Source organism: Mycteria americana, chromosome Z (genome assembly GCF_035582795.1).
Source record: "Mycteria americana isolate JAX WOST 10 ecotype Jacksonville Zoo and Gardens chromosome Z, USCA_MyAme_1.0, whole genome shotgun sequence".
NCBI lineage: Eukaryota > Metazoa > Chordata > Aves > Ciconiiformes > Ciconiidae > Mycteria > Mycteria americana.
In genome coordinates, this window is record NC_134396.1 from 38,948,467 (window position 1) to 38,976,079 (window position 27,613).

Below are 27,613 nucleotides of genomic sequence, written 5' to 3' on the forward strand. Positions count from 1 at the left end.
AAATAAGTGTAAATATTTGTGGCCTCCAAGCTTACGTTAAAATAGTAACACAGATTTCTTAGAACCTATCTAAGGCCCACAGAAGTCACCAGAATGGCTCTAGCAATATTACGGCCTTTGGAAAGGGACAGGAATAAATTTGCTTAACAGATTCATTGGATCAAATCACTTATCGCTTGATAGGTGATTTGGATGGAGCTATGGCTCAAACTCATTTGATTCCTTCCACATTCACACACACAGAGACACAGTAAAATGCATCCTGCTGGGGCTTCCCATTGTACATCTTCTGAAAAAAAGGACTCTGTTAGGGTTTCCTCCACCTCTTCTTCAGATAACTGGTAAATGCATGCAGGACTGCTTCCTGAAGTCTGTCGCTGTGGAATACCCATAAAGGGACGAACTGCAGGACACATGCCTGCAGAATAATTAAGCAAAAACAATACAAAGACAAAGGGTTATAGGAACCGCTTGAAAGAATAGCTGAGTGTTCAGAAAGGTCATAGAAAACAGTAAATGCAAAAGCTTTCACTTTATACTTTCACTATGTATGTTTCTCTTAGAAGGAAATGTTCATTCCTCTCAGTGTTCAGCAAATCTGTTCTTGTCCCTATACTTTCATTAAATGCTCATCGTTAACTGCTGCCATGTATAAATATTTATTCTATTTTTTTAGCTTGGTATCCTAAGGAAATCATGTTTATGTGATAGCACAGTCTGGTTTTATGTCCTTTCCCTTCCCCACTAATAACTTTTGAATCTGCTGGCCAATTTCTGTAAAGGAGTAGGGGTCTCAGAAATATTCCTAATAGGGTCATGAAAACAGGCAGCTGGAGAAAGGATAAAGATTAACCAGACACTGAACTGAGCTCAGCTCAAGACACAAAAGTGGAGATACCACTGTGCTGATACCACTGTACTTTACTTGTGTATTCCACCCTTCATAGTTTACTGGTGCTGTATGAGCCTTAATAACCTATTCACTGTTTCTCATCTGATGTCCAACCTTAAGGTCTCTGAAATCAGTCAAAAGAACCTTCTGAGCCCAGGGAGCATTGGTTCTGCCTTTGGGAACCATTTACACACTATCAAATTCAATTACCAGAATTTCATGGGCTAAACATCCAAAAATCTCATCTCCAAAGGTGACATAATCCAGTGATTCACTAACAAACTCTTCTGCCGTCTTTGTAATAAGACCAGGTTTTTGGTACATTGTCATCGGAGTAGAAACACCGTAAGGAGCCACTACCTAAAATAAGAAATCATAACAACAGTGTAATGTCATCTAACATTCACTCTGCAGAATGCTACAGCATCTGACAAATTATAACAGATATTTGCAATGGATTAAGACAGTATGGGGAATAAGTAATGGTACTATGATGGAATAAGGAAAAAAGCGTATAGCTGCATACAGGGAAGAGAGAAAGCTTTGACAGGGTCACCCAGCACTTCACCAAGGATGGCTACACTATACAGATTTAAACATCTCAGATATTCTTGAAGAATTTGTTAAAATGAAGGCAAATATGGCAAGATATAGCATCACCTGTATGATAATTCCCTTTGCCTTATACTCTGCCTGTAGTGCTTTGGAGAAAGTGCTTGTAAAAGCCTAGAATAAAATAAAACAAAATACCATTAGCATAGGAAACTAAGTACTTTCACATATGCTCACAAATATGTGTGAACAGGTCCTTAACAAAAACATACAACCTAAGGCACCGTGCAGTGGTGAAAAACATAGAAATTAACTTTTCAAGACACATTTTCTGCTGGTGCACATAAGCAATGGCAAGACTGACTGTTTATCTGCACCAGAAAAGATGGAGCCTAGCATTGGCCCAAACCAGGCACGAAACAAGTACTACTGCAGACTGGACTGAAAGCTTTGTCACATTTATGAAAATGCAGAGATATAAATGCCTGAGTCCCATTTATTCTAGCTATTGTTTCATGCAGCTCTCACCTCTGGCTGACACCTACCCTCGCAGTTCAAGGCTTATACTACTGTTTCTCTTGCAATAAGAAGGGGAGCGAAATACAACTCATGCCTTCATGAGCATGTATACCTATGAGCATAGCCTACAAATGTGATTTTCAAAGTCATGTATTTGGGAATTTGGGGGGTTTTGTGCTTCAGCCTTTAGGGTTTATCTTTCTAAGTTTTTCTCCACACCATGAAGAGTACACGTATACTAACTTCCTTGTGTAAAAGTTGAGTTTCTTTCAAGACTGATTTTAGGAGTTAGGTCTTTGAGAAATATTCAGAAACTTGACAACATTGGATGACTACTCTGTAATTAGAAATATAAAAGTCCTACTAAGGAGAGAAAATGACAGTGTTTCAAAGTCATCATTTGACAGGTCTTACAATTTAAACACCGATAGTGTCGTGATATTGCATGAAACATCAATATGCTAACAAGTAAAATAGTTTCCTTTCAGGGCATTGCAAAAAAAGTCCATTTAAAAAGAAACAAAGGTAAAAGATACCCAAGAATGAAAAAAAGTTAAAATAATACAACCAATGTACCTTATCACTTGGAAATAACATTAACTAAACTTTTTTAAGGAACTAAAATTTTCTGGTTTGAATGTAGTTCAAGTTTTGAGTAATGAGAAACTTACGTTAAAAAGAGAAAAAGGAAATGGAAAACTGAAATTTCTTACCAAGAATAACTAGCTTTTTCTTACCAGGTGGAACTTTAGCTATGTTCAAACAAACATTGTTAGAATTTTTAATTTGGAGCAAACCTGAGCTGAGCAAGTCACTTTTGGAGTTTCAGTGAAAATAATTCACTTTTCATTTTTATGAGCTCTGGGGTTTTAATTCAGAGCAAAATTTCAAAGTGAAATCTATGAAGTGAGGCAACTCACTATGCACCTACCAGGAATTTTATTCTTGGTTCCATAAGCAAAATCTAGCACTTTTGTGCATCTACAGTTTTGAGTAAACTAGCTAAACCAGCCTGGTAAAAATCACCACTTCCCAGAATGAGGACAGATTGTGAGCACCGGTGTAATACTATTTAACCAAAGGCAAAAATGTTCCAATGATCACACGTACCTTCAACTGATTTCCTTTACATAGCTTCACTGATTCTTAGTTCTCAGCTAGTGCTCATTTACATCGCTTCATTATTTCAGTGGAGCAACACTGATTTATGTCCTGAAAACCTGGCCCTATATTGCTGACACAAATGCTTTGGTAAACACTTGATGGGGATTTCTTTATAAAGCAATGGGAATTACTTACCTTAGAAGCTGAGTACATTGTGTATAATGGACAAGGGAAAGTACCCAGACCAGAGGACAGATTCAGAATAAGACCTTTTTGTCTGAAATTTAATTTAAACAGTTACATTCAGTTTACGTTTGACAGTATTATAGTAAAAGCCTGCACAAGTTGAAAACAACGTTTTTCCCCCAGAAGGCATAGCTCTCCTATTATACTGTAGACTACAGTTTCAAAAGACCCAATTTTTATGGTTTAGTTAGGTGCAATTAAGTCTAAAACAGTTAGGAATAATGTCATAAGTGAAATTTAAATGCCTAGTGCAATCAGAACCATGGGAACATTGTACATGCTATTGTACATCTAATAGAGCAAAAACTGCCATCAGAGGAAAGATTTTATGCTCCTAAGTAATTGGTAGGTCCCCTTTGCTCATTAGCCAGCACATTCTTTTTCCTGCTCCATGCATCTGTTGTTTTAGCTTCCCTATTCACAATTCCCTGTACAAATCACTAAAAACAATTCATTCAGCAACAACCAAGAAAAAAAAACAAAACAAAACAAATAAATAGTAAGAATTTATTTTGTTGCCAAAACAAAAGGCATGCACTGTCCTCTAAAATGCAGTAGTTAACAATGTTTTGTAGAAACGCCATCTGAAGACCTTAACTTCTGGTTTAAGGACCCCCATATCTAAAATACATATTGTATTAAAAGGAGAAAAGGGATCCTTAATTGCATAGCTGAATTAATCTCTCTGATGTAGTACAAGGATTTCCAGAGCTTGAAAACTATTATTCCAAGTCCAGCTACCACTCTTAGAAGAATATGACAATATATTCAAATACCATTTCTTGCCTAATTAGACCCATCACATGCCATTTTATTTCTGCGACACCTGCATTTTTTACTGGACACAGACCTATATTTTATATTTTCTGTCTTGTTCTGCAGTTGACTGACAAGTTGTGGCAGTTCCTATCATTCATTCACACAGCCCTAGAATAGAATCATACAATCATAGAATCACTAAGGTTGGAAAAGACCTCTAAGATGATCTAGTCCAACTGTCAACCCAACACCTCCATGCCTACTAAACCATGTCCCAGAGTGCCACGTTTACACTTTTTTTGAACTCCTCCAGGGATGGTAATTCCACCACCTCTCTGGGCAACCTGTTCCAATGTTTGACCACCCTTTCAGTAAAGAAATTTTTCCTAATATCCAACCTAAACCTCCCCTGGAGCAACTTGAGGCCATTTCCTTTCGTCCTATCACTTGTTACCTGGGAGAAGAGACCGACCCCCACCTCTCTATAACCTCCTGTCAGGCAGTTGTAGAGAGCAATAAGGTCTCCCCTCAGCCTCCTTTTCTCCAGGCTAAACAACCCCAGCTCCCTCAGCCGCTCCTCATCAGACTTCTGCTCCAGACCCTTCACCAGCTTCGTTGCCCTTCTCTGGACACGCTCCAGCACCTCAATGTCTCTCTTGTAGTGAGGGGCCCAACACTGAACACAGCATTCGAGGTGCAGCCTCACCAATGCCAAGTACAGGGGCACAATCACTTCCCTAGTCCTGCTGCCCACATTATTCCTGATACAAGCCAGGATGCCATTGGCTTTCTTGGCCACCTGGGCACACTGCTGGCTCATATTCAGGCGGCTGTCAACCGACACGCCCAGGTCCTTCTCTGCCAGGCAGCTTTCCAGCCACTCTTCCCCAAGCCTGTAGCGTTGCATGGGGTTGCTGTGGCCCAAGGGCAGGACCTTACACTTGGCCTTGTTGAACCTCATACAACTGGCCCCAGCCCATCGATCCAGCCTGTCCAGGTCCCTCTGCAGAGCCTGCCTACCCTCAAGCAGATCAACACTCCCACACAACTTGGTGTCATCTGCAAACTTACTGAGGGTGCACTCAATCCCTTCGTCCAGATCATTGATAAAAGTATTAAACAGGACTGGCCCCAACACAGAGCCCTGGGGAACACCACTTGTGACCGGCCGCCAACTGGAGTAAACTCCATTCACCACCACTCTTTGGGCCCGGCCATCCAGGCAGTTCTTTACCCAGCGAAGAGTACACCTGCCTAAGCCATGAGCTGCCAGCTTCTCCAGGAGAATGCTGTGGGAAACCGTGTCAAAGGCTTTACTGAAGTCCAGGTAGATAACATCTACAGCCTTCCCCTCATCCACTAGGTGGGTCACCTTGTCGTAGAAGGAGATCAGGTTGGTCAAGCAGGACCTGCCTTTCCTGAACCCATGCTGGCTGGGCCTGATCCGCTAGTTGGCCTGCACGTGCCTGTTGAGTGCACTCAGCATGAACCGCTCCATAACCTTCCGCAGCACCGAGGTCAGGCTGACAGGCCTGTAGTTCCCCAGATCCTCCTTCTGCCCTTCTTGTAGATGGGTGTCACATTGGCAAGCCTCCAGTCATCTGGGACCTCCCCTGTTCACCAGGACTGCTGATAAATGATGGAGAGTGGCTTGGCAAGCTCCTCTGCCATCTCCCTCAGTGCTCTCGGGTGGCTCCCCATAGTCTATGGGCCCCATAGACTCGTGAGTGTCCAGGTGGCATAGCAGGTCATTAACTGCTTCCTCCTCAATTATGGGGGGTTTATTCTGCTCTCTGTCCCTGTCTTCCTGCTCAGGGGGCTGAATTCCCTGGGGATAACTGGTCTGACTACTAAAGACTGAGGCAAAGAAGGCATTAAGTACCTCAGCCCTTTCCTCACCCTTGGTGGCAATGTTCCCCCCCATTCCAATAAAGGAGGGAGATTCTCCTTGGCTCTCTTTTTGTTGTTAATGTATTTGTAAAAACATTTTTTATTATCTCTTACAACAGTGGCCAGATTGACTTCTAGCTGGGCTTTTGCCTTTCTAATCTTCTCTCTGCATGACTTGACGAGATCTCTGTACTCTTCTTGAGTCGCCTGCCCCTTCTTCCAAAAGTGGTAAACTCTCCTTTTTTTCCTGAGTCCCAGCAAAAGCTCCCTGTTCAGCCAGGCCGGTCGTCTTCCCCACCGGTTCATCTTAAGGCACATGGGGACAGCCTGCTCCTGCGCCTTTAAGACTTCCTTCTTGAAGAATGCCCAGCCTTCTTGGACCCCTTTGCCCTTCAGCACTGTCTCCCAAGGGACTCTCTCAACCAGTGTCCTGAACAGGCCAAAGTCTGCCCTCCGGCAGTCCATGGCAGTGGTTTTGCTCACCCCACTCCTTACTTTGCGACGAAAGCAAACAGAAGCTAACACTAACAGCAACAGAAGAAAATCTTACTGATTGACATACTGTAAAGTGCAGCAGTTAATAATGAAAAAGCGTAGCTACCACTGAATAAACTGGAGGTAGCAGCTAAAACCTACTGAAAGTTCTACAAAAAATTTTTACCTTGGCGCCATTTGTTTCAAAATGATTTTTGTCATCTGTAAGACAAATATATTAAAAATTACATCCATTCTCCCTCCTTCTGATTGCATTTTTCAACTGATCTTGTTTTCTTCACAAGATTTCCACTTGCTCAAGTCCCAGCAATAGGTATACAATTCAAACAGCTAAAATGTGGCACAAAGTTTTGGAAAACATTTTAGAAATGCTAATGGCCTGCAAATCATATGACTTGTAAAAAAATTCCAAAAGTTAGTCTTCTAAGCAGTGAAAGTCTTATGCTTATCCAAAGCTTTTCAACAGTATCTGAATTTAATCATTCTTCAATATTGAATCATAACTGCAAGGAGAAAGTCAACTTCATAGTGTTTTTGCATTTTCAGTTCTGGCTCTACCTGGATCAGAAAACAGCAGAAAATCAAGAAACGAAAACTTTTTTTCTGCTACCAAAGAGAGCTTTAGGATAATTTTTGATGCTAATTATTTAATCACTCATTCTTATTTTAGCAATAGACTTAATCACACCTGTGATTTTTAAACTGCAATTAAACCCATCTTTAGGTAAGAAATCTGCTTCTGTTTGTTGTGTTTGAAGAGTATTATTGATAATAAGCCTAAGTCCCTAGGGAATTCATACTCATACTATTAACTCTTTATAAAACACACATAATGTATGACTCTTCTCAGGATAAGAGTGTGACTGAACTTGTAAAGGGCAGTGATGAAAAGCAGTGCAAAAGAATGATGCAGCTTAATTCAGTCCTTGTTAATTCCCTGTTTTTTCAGTAGTGTCATTGTGCACAAGATAGTAGGAGCAGGATGGGGTTCACAAGCTTCGTTTTCAGAAAGGATGACAATGCAGGTGGGTCACATCAGCTTGGGTGAAGGAGAATTTCCAAGTAAAGTGGAAAACATGGGAAAAGGTCCTGCTTTTGCAGTGCTGAAAATCCTGCTGGCATCTGTGGGAGCCAGGAATACCTGGAGCTCGGGCATCCCACTGCAGGAAGTGGTGAGCAGGATCCTAGCAGGAATCAAGGCAGGCAGGGGGGAAAAAAAACGCAAACAGATTTAAAGATGATTTGGACCTAACCATGAGGAATGCTGGTTAGGAGCATGACTTCTTCTTTGTAATTTGGAGGAAGGTGAATGTTCGTGAAAGACTGAAAAGGACGTGGTTGCAGCAGTGGGGGAAAGGAATCCCCAGGCCCTGGTGAGGCAGGAGAGGTTGATTCCGAGGTATGTGTAAGGTGAGGAATGATAAAGGGAGAACCCTTTTGTATCCAGACTGAGAGGGTACAAAATGTTTGCCCTGTTTTTTGTGAGGCATGCATATATAGCATTCAGATATTGCAGATATTTCTCTTCTCTTGATGTATAAATAGAATAAAACCTAGGAACAGAAAGTTCACCAAACTACTTAATGGAAGAATTTGTTTCAATTGACTGATATTACATGATTTATTATTTGAAGTCATTAAGCAGCAGTACAAATTTGGGAAGTAAAGTTTTCTAGCCAAAGAAAGACGAACATCTGTTGATAATTTTCATGTCATGTTTAGAAAGATATTAACCAAGGTTGAGATGAACTACAAAGCTCTTGTTCTGCTCTTGTTCATGTTAACGTGCTGCTTGCAAACAGCAGAGCAACACAAATCTTAATCAGAGGTGGAAAGCGTGAAATACTAACTATTCCTATAAGGGAAACAGCTAACCAAAATTGACAAGAGGTACCAATACAGAACTGGGAGTCAACTCCATAAGCTTCTGTCATGCACCGATACAAAAATATTTTTTACAGAACAGAATTGTGTCAAAAATGCAGATACAGTACAGGAAGTCAAACTGCCTATCTTCCTGTCCTAAAGATTTTGATTCTGAAACAAATCTCCCCCTTTACCGAAACCAACATGTTTTTGCAAAATGTTTCAGCTGCAGTGTAATGATGTGTCTCAACCAAGCAACTGTGTTAAAATGTTTCCAGTCAGCTCTGATCAAAATATTTCATAGGCAGTAAAAACAGATGGGGTCCCTAAAATAATGCTGACGTTCCTGCTGAAAATTACTATCTGTGGATAAATTACATGAAAATACACAGGAAAGCTAGTTGGTTGCTCTTGTGTGGGACTAATTTTTTTCCAATAAAGCAGTTACAGATGGAAGCTAGACGCCAGTGTGCCACATACCTTTGTAACAGAAACTATGTTGCAGTTGACGAGGTTCTGCAGGAAGCAAGAAAACAGTAAGTTCATAGATAACTTCAGAAAGTTTGAAGCTGATCGTGGTAACAAAGCTAGCAACGCCAACTGAAAAGCTTTCTAGCAAGGCAGCTGCTGTTAGAGCTGCTTTGCTTGCCTCCGATTGTCACTGGCGGTGCCTACTATGTGCGCTCATCATAGGGGTACTCAAAGGCAGCTGAGCCCTGACTCATTTTATTTTAAACATGGCGTTCAAATCTGCTTTGCACCCCTTTGACTCTGTGCCCTCCGTTTTGCCCAGCCACGTCTTTGCACGTGGCGAAACCCGGACGGCCGGTGTCCAGGCGGTGATGGCACCAGCAAACCAAGCCGGATGCAAACAGACAACGAATTACAGAGGTGCCGGGCTGAGACTGAGCGGCTCTCGGTGCCAGAGGCAGACTGTCTGTGCAGCAAGAGCACTGCCGTGCAGAGACATCCTACCAAGACCAGCAAGCAAACACAAGTTGCAGCAGCAGCAGAGGTGCCGACATACGGCTGCGGCTCTGAGGGAAGCAGCCTGCTTGGAGATCTCTGGTTTGTAGTAGATGATGATATATAGACTGAAGGGATCCTGAGACACGTGCTAGCAAGAAATACATTTAGAAACTCTGGTTTTTTTCATGGCTAATACTATAGAGGTAAATAACAATAAGGCAATGAAAAACTTTATCACGTCCTTAATCCTATCAAACCATTCTACACGTGTAAATTAATTCTCCCCAAAAAGTAAGCTGTGTTTAAATTAGGTTTATTTTTTCATTTTTTTCACATACTTGAACAATGGTGTTCCAAAGAAAGTAAGTTTTAACAATAGTAGCAAGAACCCAACACTTCAGCTGTGGCTGGGACCAGGCTGGACCCCATTACATTACATGTGAGCAGTGAGCCAGAGGGGCTGCTGATCCCTGCTACAACCAGGCCAGCTGCGCTCTCCCCTCCATTGCTGAGGGCTTGCTGCAATTTAGCTGAAATCTACCATTCTTTTACTCTTGCAAGCTCTTCTGAGTATTAAAAATAAATCAAAATGTGCTCCTGCAGGCCCAGTTCTTTTCCCACTCAACTGAACAGTTAAATACGTGCTGATTGTAGCAGGGGCAGAATCTGTCCCTTGTTAAGTGGAATTACAGTTCCTCATTGTTATATTGGAAGTAGAAACCCACAGAGTAATCCTACCTCATCTATGTCTGGTCCATTAAGGAAACGGCACGGAAGAGGATTATGAAGCATTCCAACATTGTTAACTAATCAAAGGAAACACAATGATAAGAACCAAATCTAGACAAAGTGCATAGTTCAGCTAGTTAAACAAATGGCTTCTCCTCGAGGCTCAGAAGCTTTTGAGCTCTATGTGAAGAGAAATGCTGTTTAGCATTGAGTCTTGTTCTCACTGAAGTCATCAGTACTGACCAGCACTGACTTCAGGGAACAGAAAAACAGTCTGTTGCTACAGTTTTGGGTTTTGTTTGTTTGTTTGTGTTTTGTTGTTGTTGTTTCATTTGTTTCACTATTAAAAGGATGATTTTCTTTAAAAAAAAAAAAAAAAAGCCAAACTTCCCCCAAAAACACGTTTTCATTGTTGCTGTGTGGATCGTACCAATTAGTGTTAGCCACAGGCTCATTTCAGATTGAATGTAAGAATTGCACACAGCTGTAAAACACCCAATAGCAAAAATTAATTCCTTGAGGCCAAACAGGGAAGAAGTTACCCCACAAGCTGGATACTGCTTACAAAGCAGCAGAAGAGGTTTCACAGTAAAGAAGCCTCTGTACAGAGAAACAGGAAGCCTTTGGAGAATCTTAATTCACTTTTAAAACTTCTTCATGATAACTAATGCTCGAATGCATTAGGCAGCTGTATGCTTGGTTTTAAGTGTTGGCTAACAAGTTGTTATGACACATCATTTATACAAGTCTCAGTTTAATACACTGCAGCCATAAAATACTCTTCAATTAACAGACCTTAGTGACTCACCCAGAACACCAATATCCAAGCCTTGCAGACTTTTTTCGATGTTCTCATATACTGAATTTTTGGTGAAATCAGCTTGTATAACCTTCACCTTTTGACCTGTGGCTTGCTCTGTAATTAAGAAAAAAAAATAGAAAACCCCTTTGCATCTACCCAGAGAGAGGGAGAGCTGTAATTAAGTAATGAGAGAAACAATCAGATGTCTCATTTAGTAATGTCTGCTGTACAGTAAGCAATTGCTTCAACTTCCTTGCTTTAAGAAAGATCAAAACACAAGCAAAACACTCTCACTGTACCCAGTTGTTTTTAAGGAAATGGCCTGGCAAATATAGGATGAATTTATGCCCTGAAATCAACGGAAGTTCCCTCACAAAATCTAAACACCATTTGGTCCTTCAGTAAGAAAAATACCCCAGAAATAAACAACACAGGACTTCTTCCCCTGGTTATCATAATATTTATAAATGAACACTGTCAGCATACTTTAGACAAGTGAATGTGGGATCTACATAAGCACAGTTTTGCAGAATTGTTTTAATGTGTTTTTATGTATAAGATGAACATTTTAACAAGTACAGCTTATCTTTTCATGTAGGAGGAGGGGAAAACAGGGCTGGATGTGATGCAGTATCTTCTGCATTATTTTCAAGCAATTCCTCTCCTATTTTGACATTTCCACTCCTATAGACTGAACCTTCCCAGGATTTTGCAGGACTAAAAGGCATTTAAGGGAGGGTATAGCTTAAATTTTACAAGGTCAACTTACACAGAAGGGAAAGGGAAATGTGTATGATTTTTCCAGTGTCATTGCTATGCAGGAGTGGAGCCCAGCTGTACATTACCATTTTTCTCAGCAGTTGATTTATTGCTGTTCATATTTTCAATGAAATTTCATGAGGAAAAGAGGTAGAGGCTCTTATTTACTCATTTTAAAGGCAAGGTTCTCCTTTAAAGGGGCCCGCTAAGGCCTCTTCTAACTAGATGTTCACATTGTAAATTCTTACTACTAAACCTGCTTTCAAGTTTTATGGGCAACCTGAAATCCAGATGAAGTTTGCTGAAAAAGTGACAAGAGGAGCTTGGAAATGTCAGTAGACGATCGGATTGCAGACTCGCTGCAAGTGGCAGGAATTCAGGTGCACGGGGATGGCAGAAAGTCTGCTTTCCGTCCTGTTTGGGAAACTGACTCTGCTTGTTTGGAGCCTGATTTTATCATACAGGCGACGGGGAGCGTTGCTTTGAATAGGAATCAGACTCGCTAATGTCTACCCAGAAATCTTGCCTCATCCCTTGTGTACGTTCAGGATTTGGGAAGAGGCCTTGCACCAGCTCCCACAGGAGAGCAAGGCTGGCAGAAAGCTGGTTTTGCCTCCAGCAGGCCAGTTTGCAAGAAAACAGGGCCTGCGTTGGAGGGTGAGAGGATGTTTTTCCCTCCCGGTTTTTGCCTCCTTGCCTCTCACTACACTGCAAGTCTCGAGCACTTTACGCTACCCGAGTAACGCAAGTGGCCTGAGGAAACAGCAGACCGTCTGACTCCAGATCTGAAATGCGGGCTGCGTCTTGTGTGCAATTTTAGAGGACATCTGTCTCCATGACAGAAGAAAGGAGGAAGGAGTGCCCTTTTTCTTGCCCTCTTTCCACGCTGCAGTTGTGTGTATGAAAGGGACAAAACACCCTTTGAACCTTCAACCTATAAAAGCAACTCTAGTGGCAAATGACCCCCTAGTGGTCCCCGGCTGGGGAAATGGTACAACTATAAAGAAAAGGACATTGTGAGTGTAAATGCAGCGAAGAGAAAGAACAGAGCAACAGCTGGAGCAGACACCTACGGTGACCCTCTGATTGAAGAGCTCTATAAACAAAACGAGATGGTCTTAAAAAGTGTAGTGATGTTGTGGCCATCTTTCTTGCGGGCAATGAGAAGGGCAGCCAAATCTAGAGCAACATAAAAATGAGGATCAAACAAACCATTTGGACTTTCTCTGCATCCCCTTGTCTGTACAGAACTGTACTGCTGCAACCAGCACTGTCAGCCAACAACCAAGTACTCCAGATGGCTTTCCTCTGTCTCATTTAAGAATAAAACAATATGTTAAAAAACAATAAAACTATCATGCTGATAAATGAATTATCCAGGGATAGCTCTTCAGAAAATGATAACAATTCTGCAAAGGAGAGAGCCAAAAAATAATTTCCAATGTTTCTTATGTCTCTCCCTCTCTGTGACAAAGATTTATGACTGTCTTCGAAGACACAAGTAATTCCAACTCTTTTTAAAGGTCCTAAGTATGCCAGAAGCAAAAAAGTCTAGGTTTTCAAACATCAGGACAGGTTATTGTCTTTTTTAAAAATGAAGAGAAAACTAATTTAAGGAAAATTAAAAACTTGAACTGAGTTGTTTAATCTGATGTGTTATGAAATGTATCATTAAGAAGGATACATCTAACTCCTTCTGACCTCAGATCACTTGGGAATCCCACTTGTCAGATAGGATAATGTGCTGCCTTTTGAAATTTACCAAGAGGAGAATAAATCAGGATGAAGCATGAAGTTGGTCAGGACATGCAGTCTGCCAAAAACTCTCCTTTTCTGGTTAGAGAGTTATGAAAGTTATGAAGATCATCTGAAAACCTAAGGTAGCAAAATGAATGCCTGAGCAACACAAGAATTGATCTTTGTAGAAAGAGGGGACCCTTTTGAAGTACTATAGCAAAACTTGAACATGAAGAGAGAAGCACTCAGACTAAGACGGCATTCATATTCAGTGGAAATTTTCAGAGAGGAGAGCAAAATGAGAAGTTATTTTAACAACAGAAAGAGGTTTAAAAAAAATTTAAGACTGGGGGGAAATATGAAAATTTCTGTTAGATTATAAAGCACAAGTTCTGGCTCCATTTCCAAAGTCTTTTGGAGAAACGTATCTCCTCAGAAATAGAAGATAACTCAGTTTCAGAAATAACAAGAAAATAGCGGAGAAACAAGAAGCATGAGTGTAAAAGCAGAACTGCGAAAGATGATAGAAGATACCAGAGAACACAAACTCAGTGAACAAAAAAACATGGGAATTGCTACCAGAGCACTCAGACCATCGGTCAAGGCCCTGAAGTGCTCTGTTATGCAGTAGTGCCTATTGGGAAAACAGCCCTGAGCAATAATGCTTTACCTCAAGTGATCAGCAAGACACAACATGCATTTTTAATAGCCTTTGAGGATGAAGGAAGGGTGTGCCAAGTGAGTTGTTTTGTGCCAGTCAGTGATCTCAGCTTGTTAGCTGCTTAGCTCTCGGAGCTAGCTCTGGAAGGACAAGGGGCGGAGGACACAGTAGACCAGACTGGAAACTGGACCCGCAGCAGGGGGGACAACTAAATGAATTAGCACCTTTACAGGTCTTAGTGGTTTGGTTCTTGACAATCCTGTGGCGTGCTTTTTTACATTCACTGCTTTATTCTATACTAACAGACATGATTTCACCAAACCTGAATTCATGAACTGCATGCTCAGCTAGTCTAAACTGGTGTAGCTGTATTTTCTACTGCTTTATGAGGATCACACGCCTTATCTTTCCTTAAATACAGATTTGTTTCTTCTCAAAAAAACCCCAAAACCAAAACAACTAAATCTCAAAAAACCCCATACTTGTTGTGAATAATTTTTATGCCTTACAGAAGTGGCTTTTGTTTGTTTGGCATTAACAGCTAAACAGTACAGACCCTGGTCATATAAATAGATCCTAAAGTATAACTTTTCAATCAGGACCTAGCTCCATCTGTACAGCTTGCTTAGGAAGTGTAGGCAGAAGAAATAAAAAAGGAGTGCAGTTAGTAGCATTCCATCATAATCTCCTGGTTTTATGGTTTAATCACAACCACAAAACTAAATGTGTTAAATGAGCAGCATACCTGGTGTAATGGTCCTCTCTGTCTGCCCTCCACAAGACTTACTTTGTTATCTTTTGTCTCATTCTAAAAGAGCTTTCCTGTCGGAGTGGATGGAAATCTGGCTTTCAATTCCAGTGCTTCTTTAGAGAAATAATTTTCTTAAGATTCTTGAGGTGGATTTCTGCCTGCTACAGCTCTGAGAGCTGTTCCCAGGCACACCTGTGGCCCACGGGACTGTTTGAAAGCCAGACACTGAGGTCTGTGGAATTACCCACACTTTAGACTCCTTTTATTTACATTATTCAGTATCCAAACTGAACGTGACAGTATGATTACGCAAATAATATTGTCAGGTTGAAAAGGGAGGCAAGTCTTTTAATTATGGTGTCCAACTGATTGGAAAAAGATATATGGATGGTGTAGCTGTTAAGAAAAAGGAAACACGAGTAATGTGTCCAGTCCTACAACCGATTTACGCAGCATACAACAAACTTTTTGTCTCTATCTCTCCATGCCTTAAAATCTTTGCATGTTAGTTCAGGGTAATGATAACCGCTTGGAGAGAGACATTGCTTGTTTACGCAGTTTAGAAAGAAAAAGTCAGTGAGAATTAGAAAATTTAGAAAAGAGTAAAACCATTCTGGTTAAGTTGCTGCTTCATTTTTAGTTTCTGTTGTCTATTTACTCACATAAAGTCACAGTAAGTTTAACTTTTCTTCCTTCCCAATGACGGCTTAGCTTAATTACAGTAAAGCCTGAGTCTGCAAATTGGAATCAGTGGAACATTTCCAAACCTTTCACATAAGCCCACATCCAGAGCTCCCTGCTGATTTTAGTGACCTCCAGATCAGATACTCTATGCTTTTCATCACTATATCTTCCTCTCCGGCCTTTTGTTTGTGCCATCTACTTGTTGTTATGTTCTCATTCCCAACCTGACACAACAAGTAACACGCGAGTCACTCTGGGCTTCAGCCAAAACCCACTGAAAACAATGGAAAGATCTCACTGGGATTCACCACCAATTTCAGCAAGCTTTGGGAAACCTCTTTATGCCCACAACCCAGCTGAACACGGCACAGAAACCTGATCGGCATAGGCTGAGCTCCTGGGCTCACACCATCCACCTCCCCGCACCTTGGATTACATGAATAGTGCTGCTGCAGTCAGGGAAGCTTCCTCACGTGCGAAAAGTCACGGGTCACTTTTGCACAAGGCGTAGGAGTGTTCGCAGGCTATCTCAGCAGTACCTTTCAGGACAGGGCAAGTCCTTCTTTACGTGTTGCTACACAACCCAGCGCAGTATGGCCTCGATTAGGAAGGGGGTCTGTGGATGGCCTTATAAAATATCATAGTGCAAGGAATTTACAGTATGTTATCTTTCTGGGCTCCACCACTTTTTTTCTTTACTTAGCCATGTTAGTCTCAGGAATCTTACTGTTTTCATTCTTTCCTTCTAATTATAATTTACAATGCAAAGAAACTATAAAAACTCCTTAGCCTTTTTTTTTTCCAGGTTGCTATTATTTTAATTCTCTAACATTTAGCTGCAAAGAAATGCAACAACGACACCAGAGCTGGCTTAATTCCCACAGAAGTTAATTTTTTATGGCTGTTTACTTAAGAGGGGCTAGTGTAGGCCATAGTCACATTGGTTTCACGGATACGCCTGCTTATAGAGACTATTCAGGGAGCTGGTGCTTTCCTCCTCTGATACCCCTTGCTTCCCAAGGGAAAATAAGTTATCCCTAAGAAAAAAGGGAGAGAAATTGGACAGAAAATTTCAGAGCCCAGTCCTTGATTTCAGTAGCTGCAGGTTCAGAAGTTACAGACTTTTTCACCCGCTTCAAGACTGCCACATCCCTGAGAGAGCCAGTGCTGTCTCTGCAGATAAGGATCCTGGACCCGATACTCTGTTGGAGCCAGCTGCCAAGCCTGCTTAATGGCAAGTCTTTCTGACAGACGTGTAGTCTTGGAGGGACACATGCTTAACACAGGAACCTGTAAGTCAAGGAATCTGGTGGATAGAAGCCATGAATAGAAAAAGAGACAGTGGGAAGAATAACCTCCATTTCAGCAATATTTAAAGTTAATGGAGGATATAAACTCATTTGACTCCTAAAGAAATCCTAACTGTCAATCTTAACTTATTTAAACAAGCCATTCCCTGCAGTAAATGGCTAATTTCCTTTGAAGAAAAGAAAGAGAACAGTAATTCTAAAGACACACTATTTAACTGCTTTATCAAAAGCCAACCATAACTTGAAAACCTTAAAGAAGGTACACTGATTTAATTTTTACTCCTCTGTTATGTTCCAAGAACTAGCCTAAAGGTAACCTGTCTATCCCAAGCATAAACTGTTTCATAGATTCCTCTGACAACTCTAGTGTTATATCTCCTTTGCCTGTATTTACAGATTTTAAGGGCAGCTGAAGCCAGTAAAGAACACACATTCACTTTTTTTATCCAACCTATTGCACTTTTTGAATTATAGCACGTATTTTTAAAGCGACCCATGACCAGAAGGGTTCAAGCAACACAGTAATACCAGAAATTACTTGTGGTACTGGAGCAATACCTGGGGCTATATCTGTAGCAATATGTGGTGCCCTACTGTACCAGATACTGTACCGAGGAAACAGACCTCCACATACCTGTAAAGCTAGCCTGCTAAACAGGAAGATAAGTCTGAGACAAACACTTACCAACTTCAGAGGCTACTCTCTGCAGTTTGTCAAGAGTTCTGCTTATCATAACTATATTTAATCCACGTTTTGCCAGCTACAAGAGAGGAATATAAAAGTTGTTAGAAAACAGTAAGTTAACAAGAATCTTTACAGTTTTTCCAATTTTGCAATAAAAACAACTACGGATTTTTTTAAATTGCTTTCATTCTCCTGCCACTTGCCTAATGGGAAAACAACAGATATTAAAACCAGGCCAAACAATACTCAGGTTTCCAACAGTCTTCTAAAATACCTCTTTCACTGTACAATCTCGGACCCTTACAAGAAAAATATACTGGACAACAATCAAACCCCAATAACATGAAAAAAAAAATAAGCTGAGCCAATTTCAAATGAATGAAAGTCTGCAGGGAGTGAAAGCAATGTGACATTTCCCAGAAACACATTTTTATTTCAACTTGGATTTGGGAGGCCAAATATGTTGATGACTTCCTAGTCATTTTACAACATCACCTTCCACCCTCACATTTTTTTTATCCCGAGGAAGTAGACAAAGTGTATTGAATTGAAGCCTCGATAGTTTGAAAGGATTTGGACTTTCTTCGTATTTTTTTTATAGAAATAAAATCTCATGCAGGTCAGATGGATACATTTAACTGGGTTTTTTTTATTAGATGCAAACTAAAAAAAAAAAAAAAAAGAAACCAAGGAAAAAAGGTGAAGTTCATGCATAAAAATTCAAAATACAGTCACACAAATGTACATCCACAAAGATGTTGACCATAGCTGAAGTTTATAGCTGCGAACACTATTTAACACAGCAGTCTGTTTATAGTCAGTTTGGTATTACCACGTGCAGAACAAATGCAGAACAAATAGAGAACGGTTTTCTCCTGTTTTTCTGAGGCCTCCCATTCCCATCAGTTAAAGAGTTTTAGGCAAAGCTTTAGAGAGAAACATGGCCCCAGCTTGTGAAACTAAGTTATTAACAAGCAGAAGCTGAACAGAGCTCTGTGCATAAAGAAAGGAAAGATAAAGCTGAAACTAGAAAAATGCCCATGAGAGCAAGGAGAAAGAGAGCTAAATTAGTCAGCACTAAAGATAAAGCTAACATTATCTGAAAGTACCAGGTTTGCTTAGAAGAAACTAACTGGTGAAGCCCACACACTGAAGACCCATTCATTTCCATAGCTGACTCCCTGCAACATTTTCTCCTTAAACCTATTTGAAGGAAACAGTTTGTCCTGTTGGGCTCTTCTGAAACAATGCAGAGAATGTTAAGGAATAAGGACCTTTGTTCAAAAATTCACTACACCGAGAGTACGAGGGGCAGACCGTCTATTAAATGTATCAGCCACAACCATTTGCATTTTCAGCACAAAGACCATGCTCACAATTCTGTGCTTTTGGCGACCCTCTCACATAATTGACGGGTGCTCCAAAGAGACCTGCACAGACTTAGACACTCGGGAGTTTCGAAAGCTTATTTTAAGGACTCCATTTTAAGTTCTCAGGAAGAGAACTCTAATTGCCTACATACTGGCAGATTTCCCTTTGTCCACAATGAGCTTGACTCAAGCCATTTCCAATTGGAGACATGGTCTCGTTTCCATGGTCGCTTGCTCCTTTCTGCCATTTGGGGGTGTTCAGATGGGGATTATTTTAATTTTTGTGCTTCAAACCCAAAACCAAATATCAACCATGCCATATACAGAATAAAAACAAAGTTCTGGTTCACTGGGCTTCTCACTATCAACTCAGCTGTGTCTCCTAAAACCTAAGTAAAAAATTATTCCTATTGCTAAGATTGCATTGTATTTCAGCTAAAAGCACGTCTGTGGCAATCTTACAAAATTGTTAACCGTCAGGTGAGAGGACTCTCCCTTGCTGCTGTATACCAGACTAACCAGAAGTATAAGGCTACACACCCGACTACTCTTTTTTGCTTCCACACACCAGAAGCACGCATTCTTTTCAGAAATAGGTTTCCTAGGGCCCTCAAGCAAACAAAAAGAACAGTGCTTAGAAAAGAATTTCCTGGCCATCCACAGCAAAGGTTAAATCAGTTTTAACACTACCGCATTTCAAATAAAGGTAACTTCTAGTGTAGACGCCTTTACCACAAAACATTTTCCTAAAATAAAAAGGCTTTGACGTTAGAGGATGGTATTTCCCTTCACAGTTAAGAATAAGCACTGGCTCCCAGCAGTGCAAAGTGAAGCTGCTTGTGTTAGGAGATCCTGACTCCCAGTGGCAAAGGAATAAAATGCTCCTGAACTTCTCAGACTGCTAAAATGTAAGATCATTATTACTGACTCCAGCCATAACAAATTATGATGACTTAGCATTTAGAAATGGGGCTAACAATGAAGAAAGATCAATCAGGATCTGCACTCTGGAATCTCACAAACTCATTTTTAAAAAGTTTAAACCAACATTAAATTAGTATAAAGTCACTCTGCATTTTCTAGCACATTTTTGCAGCTCAGTCTGAGGTGAATTTTTAAACAATAAAGCTTCATGAAAGGTAAGATACAGGTGTTAGATTCAAACCATGCATGTAACTACTACAGTTACACTGACAAATCGGTTATATTCTACATGAATCATTAGCTACAATAATTTAAAATCCCTAATAATGCTTTATGGAATCTGTAGCTGCCTACTGTAAATTTCTACCTATTACAAAAGAGATTCTTCTCTCTTCTCCAGGATTGTGCTGATACAGCATCAGTGCTTCACCCCTTTTCTTTCCTTGCCTGGGGTTCAGACCTGTAAGGTCTCTATGATTCAAATCTTTCAACCCTTTTTGGTCCAGCAGACCAGAACTGAGACAACAGGGCAGAAGGATTCTACAAGCTTTCTGCTAGCTCTGCACCTGTACAACACAAGTAGAATAGCAGTATTTCCAGGAATAAATCCAGGACACAGTGGAGAAATTAGACTACATATGCAACTGGAGCAGGAAAACTCAGATCACATTTAGCTTGTATTATATTGTTGGTAATACTACGCACAATTTCAGGAAATGAAACAAAGGTTTAAGATTTGAGAAACTCTTGTATTAAATAAATGAATGCAGTGCCTGTCTCAAAATGGTCTGCTAGAACATTGATTTAGACACAAGCACTGGCCCGACTTATAAGAGAGTTATGAGCTATTAACAATAACAAAAATGGTGACCATGTGAGCCACCAACATCCTGCTTGTGCCCTGACATCAGATGAGAAGTGTGCAAGGGCGAAACCATAAGTCTCAGAGTATGGCATGGCCTTGTCTGTAAACCCAGTGTGTTTGAGGTGCTAAGCCAGTAACAGATGCTAAAGCACATCTGTAGTTATTACATAAGAAAAACAGAACAAACAAGACTGCAGCAGTACCTGAAATGCTAACAGATGAGTAGAGACGTGACAGCCTAGCAGCACACTCACAGCTGACAGATTTTTGTTCCTTGTTCTAAGTCTGGTGACTCTAAACCCCATCAGCCCAAGAACTAATGGACCAAATCTAACAGAAACCTGGCTTTTGAGGTATAGCAAACTAGATCCAAAATCCCAGTACTCTGACATCACAGCAGTCAGTTAAAAGGTCGGGGTCTTCATGGTCAAGAAGGCCAGTCGTTCAAAATCACCCTGATGTGCTAGAAATACAGACAGAGACTTCACGGAAGCCTGGACTTTCACGCAGAAGAGGATAAGCGCAAGCTGTGTGTGTGCTTGCCTGTCAACACAAGCTCAGAAAATGAAAGGGACAATAACTTGATCTGACAAATCTGTGTCCTGGCGTCGACAAAATAGTATTCTGAGACCTCACGGCTGCCGGGCTCTTCACACAGCCCCAGTCAGCTCTTGAGCTTAATAGACTTTGCAGAGACCTGTATTTAGCTATAAACCTTGGAAACAAGAGTAGTGAACCAGTAAATACTGTAATCTTTCCCTGGACCTCAGTCTGCTGGGTTTTACCCCATGAACCACCTACAGGGATTTCCACATAAAACACCAAAGAAAGCAAGCCACATCACACTAGCCTTCCAAAACACAAGAACTGCTCTCCTTAGTCTCCTATACCATATACTACCAGCAAGTGTGGAGCACTTACATTAGTTTGTGATTCATTATCAGCCCATGCCTGAGCTCAGGATGTCAGAAAGAGACTCATCACCTGGTGTCAGAGCTCAACTCTAGAAAAGCAGACACTGTGGCCATCAAACAAGGTTTGCCTTCACATCAGCCCATAACACCAGAGGGACCTAGGCCAGAAGAACATCAGAGAATTTTGTACCCTGACATCAGACCAGCAAGACAGTAGTGCTGAGCCAGAAACTCCAAAGGTACACAGACATTAAAACAGCAGGGTCAGATTTATTTATCCACAAGCCACACACAAGTGTGCGCTTCAACCTCAGCCAGCAAGATGACGTGCCAAGCTATGAGCTCATGTGGTGTGGGCTTGGGATCTGCCCCACAGAGCAGTAGCAGAGCACAGCTTCAATCAAAGGGACCACCTGGGGAGGAAGGTACATCTCAGCATGGATAAAGATGGCTCTCAGTCATCCCACAAAAGCCAAAAAAATGAACAAATGTTCCACAAAATCTAGACAGTTCCAGCCAAGTTTAATAAAAAAACCCCCACAGTAGTTGTTTTATTTTTTCTCATGGTGTAAAGCAGCCATTCACATGCTATAACAGGCCTTTTAAATGGGATTTACTCTTGCATAACCCATATAGCACAAAGGAAGCAGAACAATGACAGAGGCTCTGATCTAGACATTCACAGGTGCCTGCAGCCTTCACATGGATAAAATATCACCAGGTGCTCACACAAAAAGTCAGTTCAGCAAGCTGCACGTCCATGTGACTACACCCAGAGGCGTGGTGTTTCCTCTCCCTGTCTTGATCCCATCCCATTCCCCTGACCTAAGTATTCATCAGACCCTTCCTGTTTGCTCATCGCTACAGCAACGCAGTGAGTAGACGGAAGGCAACATTTTCCCTTCTTTCCCACAGGAGAGCTTGTGATCTTTATCACAACTATGCCAAACGTTAAACTATAATAGCTGGTATTTGTGCATTGAATCCTACATTCAATGCACCTTCAAAAGTAGTTATTGTATTGCCACTCCCAGTAATGAAAATCACAAGGTAGGTGCTTAAACAACCCATATGCTTAAAAATCCCGTAAATTAATTCAAAAGCAAACTCATTTTCCGCTCCTGTGAGATTTTATTATTTATGAGCAGAAGGCATCACATCTAAGCTCTTGCATATTACAGGCTGCTAATTTTCACCTGGTCACCTCAGCTCTGACGAAAGCATTGCTGTTTAACTTCTAGAAAGGAAGCCAGTTTTAAATGAAGACGCCAAAGAGAAAATCTACCGTTCAGTCACTGCAACTGCAAGGCACTGCAACTTGCAGTCACTGCAAGGCTGGTACATGACGGTACAAGGCCACCCTGCCTTCAGTGTTGGTTAGCATGGGTGAACAGAGAGGGACTGCGGTAGTGACTCTGCACAGCAGCAGCTATAGGGTCAGCACAGAGCTCCTCTCTCCTCCTGCAGGCTCCGAGAGCTACCAATTCTTAATTAAACCATTAGGTTTCCTTATAATTTCCATAACTTGTAGTTTATATTAATTTACATGGATTTCTCCTTTTTTTGTTGTTTCAGGTATTTCTTTAAAAATGTGTTTGCAAGTGTAAAGGCTAGAAAATTACATTTTGTGTGTTAATGCTGGACCACCCCACTGAAAGTCAAAAAGCAGATTAGCTGTGAAACTGGGTAAAAAGGGACAATGTAGGCGACTTCCTACCCTGGACAGACAATATGACATCTTTTGGATTACTCAGTGTTTCCATTTTATTTCCTTGGTCTGACGAGACCACTGAAGCATGAATTACTTTCCTCTGAAATGCAGCACCAGTTTCCTTTCAGAACTTGATTGATGTTATTCTGCACATACAGAGCAGAAGGATTAGTACCATGTTTGTCACAGTGGCTTTGAATCCTAGAATAATTTTACTAACTTGCAGAGACTGATGAAGGGGTAGCAATTGCCAGTTTGTCAAAATAAACTTAAGGGTAAGTAAGCTTTCTTACCTCAAAGGAATACGCTTTTCCAAGTCCATCTCCTGCTCCTGTGACCACTGGAGAAAGTAAAAAGAAGAATCAGGATTACATTTGTAGCTCTGCTTTAGCTTGCTCTTTCTTGAATTCTTTAATCTTCATCATCTGTGTTTCCTGAATGTTGCAGCCTAAATGCTTCTACTAAAGCACAGAATCAATCTTTTTAAAAATATATTTCCTTCTGACTTTTTCATCTTTTTGTTACTTCATTTAGCACATTTTGTCTTCAAAGCAAAACACTCCCCACAGTAACCTATCTGATGCAGTAGGTAGTTCTTACTCTCATTTTCAATGGGGAGATGCTCAGCAACAAGTCAATTGCCTAAGAGGTGGTAGTATTTTCTTCCATGTACATATTTTTATAAGTTCTGCTTTGCAAGTCGTTCACTTATATGCTGGTGGCAGAATGGTAGGTGATAAGGACTAACTGGTGACCGAAGATGATATAACACTTTCTCACACAAGAAATCTGTATGTAAAGAAACATCACAGCAAACTTACCACCATCTATAAATCATTCTTCATTCAGAGCTGTCCTATTCATTTTACCTTTAGATTTACTGTTACTGGGAAAGTAAACAAGCTTCAGCATTTGTAAAGCACGCTGAACTTTAAAACTTACGCAAACAAATACTAAAGAGGAACTATAGAAAGAAAATCCTTATCACCTTAGAAATAAAGAAGAAATAAATAAAGGAGGAAAGCAATAAAGCAATTCTAAGGTAAACCTGGTAAGTTTTCAGAGCAAAATTGAAAATTAGTCAATAGCTTAAAAATGTGGATTAAGGACTTCTAAATTGCAAAAGACACTGGGGAAGCAAGGTGATTTTGAATGGTTAGGTTCTTTGCCAACAGAAGAGCAATTACACTCTCATTGCACAGAGAAAAGAGACCCCTCAGTGAAGCAGCAGTGGATCTTTAACTCTCTAGGAGACCTACAGATGAAAAGCATGAGTCTCTTGGAAAACAAGCTTCCACCTCCCAACTTTAATTTTCATGATTCTCAGGACCTCATATGACGTGATACAGCAAATCATCCAAGCCTTATGAATTTTACTGGGCCCAGAAGACTTCATGTTTATAAAAGCATAGAGCACAAAAGGGCCACTGAAGGAAACAAGCCTCTCAGCCTTCAGTGGAAACAAGGATTTTACACAGAAAGTTCCATGCGCTGCTCCTCACCTCACGCACAGAACAGAGGTCCTTGTCTCACTTAAATCAAAATGAGACCTACGTATTGCTTCAGAAGCAGCTGGTACTCAGGCAGGTCTTCTGCAAAGGGGTGGATTTAATTTCTTATTAATCCACTCAGAGATGTGCTTATTAAACACGTACTTAATCCAGACACATCACGTCTCTAATGCAGGGCAAAGGAAGGAAGCACAAGAGTACTGTTTGGGTCACTTCTAAACAAGATGCCACATCAGTGACATCTGTAGCCCAGGAACTCAGACAATGCAGTACCTGTTCACTCTTGCTTAATACTGATAATCTAACGAGCTTAAGAAAAGCATCAATGATCAGTAGGAAGAAGAAGGTGTTTATTAAACATTTCTGTTATTTTATGAGAATGCGTAATATCTTTTAAAAAGTACTGCCAAGTTGCAGCCTTTGAAGTTTTTAGGCTAGAGAGTAGATTTGGCTCGTTAATGATACCATTAAGGATAGGTCACCAATTTGGAAAAAACAGACTGGAGCAAAGTCACCAGGAACAAAGAAAAGTTGCTTTGAAGAGTGGAGACCATATGCTAGACATAAACTAGTTGCTTCACATATCAGGAAACTGAGGATATAGGCAATGCTATTAAAACTAAAGCATTCGCAGTATAGAAAAAAACATCAGAAGTAGGAATGGGGAGAGAATTCACATCTATACACCAGGTGCATGAGCTGTTACCAGTTTGACTATTTTTCTATTCTCCCCAAGTACGCAAAACCTTCAGGCTCATAAAACCGAAGTTACTAGGAGAAAACAAAAAGAAATTAAGCAAACCACACCTAGTGGAAACTGTGTTTTGTTCTGAAGGGACAGGGTAAAGAAATGCAAGCAAAACCTCTCCCGATTAGTAACTTAACAATGCATCACTTGGTTACAAGAAGAAGAAGGAGGTGAGGAAGTTTCCTTTACCTGCCCATTCTCCCAGCGATCGAAAGAAAGTCTGAGGCGAAGCACTCCAGATATGTGGGAAAATATATTTAATCAATCTGATGCATTTTACTAGAGTACAGAAACAGATGAGACCCCCAATAAGAGTGAGTAGCTGATGCTGGAATGCTTCCATGATGAGCGAAGGCAGTGAGCTAGTATGAATCAGTCACTCTCTCCCCGGGAAATGCCTCCTTCCAGCACGCTCCTAGCCTCTGAGCACTGGCAGAGAAGTGAGAAGTCTAATCAAATCATGTGATTTTCTTTTTCCAAGGAATGTCCAGGGTTTAGATTAGAATAACATCTCTACATTACACCCAGATTTGTAATCTACTGAAAAAATCCAAACTAAACAATGATTTCTGGTGCTTGCTTTAGAGAAAAGGTTTCACTCCTTCTCTGGAAACTACCCAAGAACAAAAAGAAAAAAAATATTTTTATTGTCATTGTTTAGGATTCATAGAGACTAAAGACGGGTCTAAACCAAAACCCTGGATAAGAATAGTCCAAACCTTGAGGATAACACACATCAGCACTGCTTCTTACAGCGCTGAAGAGTTAAACTCTAGCCCAGGCACTTCCAGAGCAAGTTCACACTGAACTTGTGTGAAGGCCAGAAAAATAGATTTATCTACAAATTTGAAGACAAAATAGTGAAAAGTTACTAAAGTCACCTAAGTATTTCTATACAGAGAAAATAATATTACATAACTTTTCAAAGAGCTTTCTGAAAAGAGGTTAATATCATTACGCCCATTTTAGAAATGGTATGATTATGGCATGAACAAGTGCAGTAATCTATTAACAAGGGAATAGTATGTTTGAACTAGTATTAAAGTTGACGACGTATCAAAACCTTAAGGGGGAAAAATGCTTACACGAACAGTATCTCACTGCAAGACAAAGATGAATTCAATGAAATTCAGACTTCAATTGATTACAAAGTTTTTAAAAAATTAACATGTGGAATTTCTCAGGGAAGGCACAGAAACAACCTTCACTGTTCTTCATAGTGGCAATCTGAAACACTATCGATTTTTTAAAGATAATTTTAACCTGGAGAAGAGGAACACTGATTCTTACACATGCACTAAGGATAAAGTAAAGTAAAATTTGTCTATATATTTTAGTGATATTCTTCCACATTTAACATGAATCATCTTTAAAATTTAACCTAAACCTGACACCCAGAAATCTCCAACTGAAGAGCAGCAATATATATCAGATGTCACATCACCAACAGCCTCAGCCAGAAAACCACAATATGCAGATGTATTACAGACTAAAGGTGATGCCTGAATCACAAAGAATGTAACACTACCTGTAACAAGAAGATATTAAACTGATTACCATCTGAGCTTAACAATAACGCAGTTTCTTCACACATAAGCTCTCTTAAAAGTTCAGTATAATTACTGTTTTCTACACCATAACACCTCCTGTTTTACCCCATAAGTAAGGCCAGTCAGATCAAAAAAGATCTGAATATTAAATTTCAAAAAATATTTACATACAATCACGAATTCCCCAAAGAATCAGTCACCATTCAAGGAATACTTTGCATTTGAACAAGTTGCAGTGTGTTCTTCATGTGCAACAACAATGCTGAATACTTCCATTAAATGAAAAAGAAACAAAATCACTTCTATTTGACGATGGAGTCAAAATGCAAACTTCCATAGCTGCCAGTCTTTTGCACTTCCAGTTCTGCCCATGCTCCTTTGACATTTTCTTTTCCGGAGGCTGGTAATGAGTCTGCGATATGCTTACAGTACTTCATGGACCTCATATTTGTAAATCAGGCCGAGATACTAAGAGGAAAAATAATAAATTATTATGAATGTGAAGAATTGTTCATCCAGCCCAGTCTAAGTTTTTTCCCTGAGGTATTGCTTCTCTGACTTTCACAGGAATCATTGCAAGAACCTTACACATTGCATGGGTAGAAAGCTT

The 27,613-nt window shown here is 40.4% G+C and overlaps 1 protein-coding gene across 4 annotated transcripts; it reads right to left on the reverse strand.

Moving 5' to 3' along the window:
• Positions 1-25,820, reverse strand: HSD17B3 (hydroxysteroid 17-beta dehydrogenase 3). Of its 4 annotated transcripts, XM_075488655.1 has the most exons (13): positions 25,643-25,768; positions 23,795-23,983; positions 23,488-23,534; positions 23,201-23,340; positions 17,411-17,486; positions 10,830-10,937; positions 10,031-10,098; positions 8,804-8,839; positions 6,624-6,658; positions 3,263-3,344; positions 1,553-1,618; positions 1,103-1,252; positions 1-418 (listed from the first exon to the last, which is right to left on the reverse strand). In XM_075488655.1, the coding sequence occupies exons 4-13, from the start codon at positions 23,219-23,221 to the stop codon at positions 308-310; spliced, it is 753 nt and encodes a 250-aa protein (XP_075344770.1). In that variant the 5' UTR covers positions 23,222-23,340; positions 23,488-23,534; positions 23,795-23,983; positions 25,643-25,768; the 3' UTR covers positions 1-307. The 4 variants fall into 4 exon arrangements, with proteins under 4 accessions (XP_075344770.1, XP_075344769.1, XP_075344772.1 ...); XM_075488654.1 differs by lacking the exon at positions 23,201-23,340; XM_075488657.1 differs by lacking the exon at positions 23,795-23,983 and having other exon boundaries at positions 25,643-25,704.
• Positions 25,821-27,613: the final 1,793 nt, after the last annotated feature.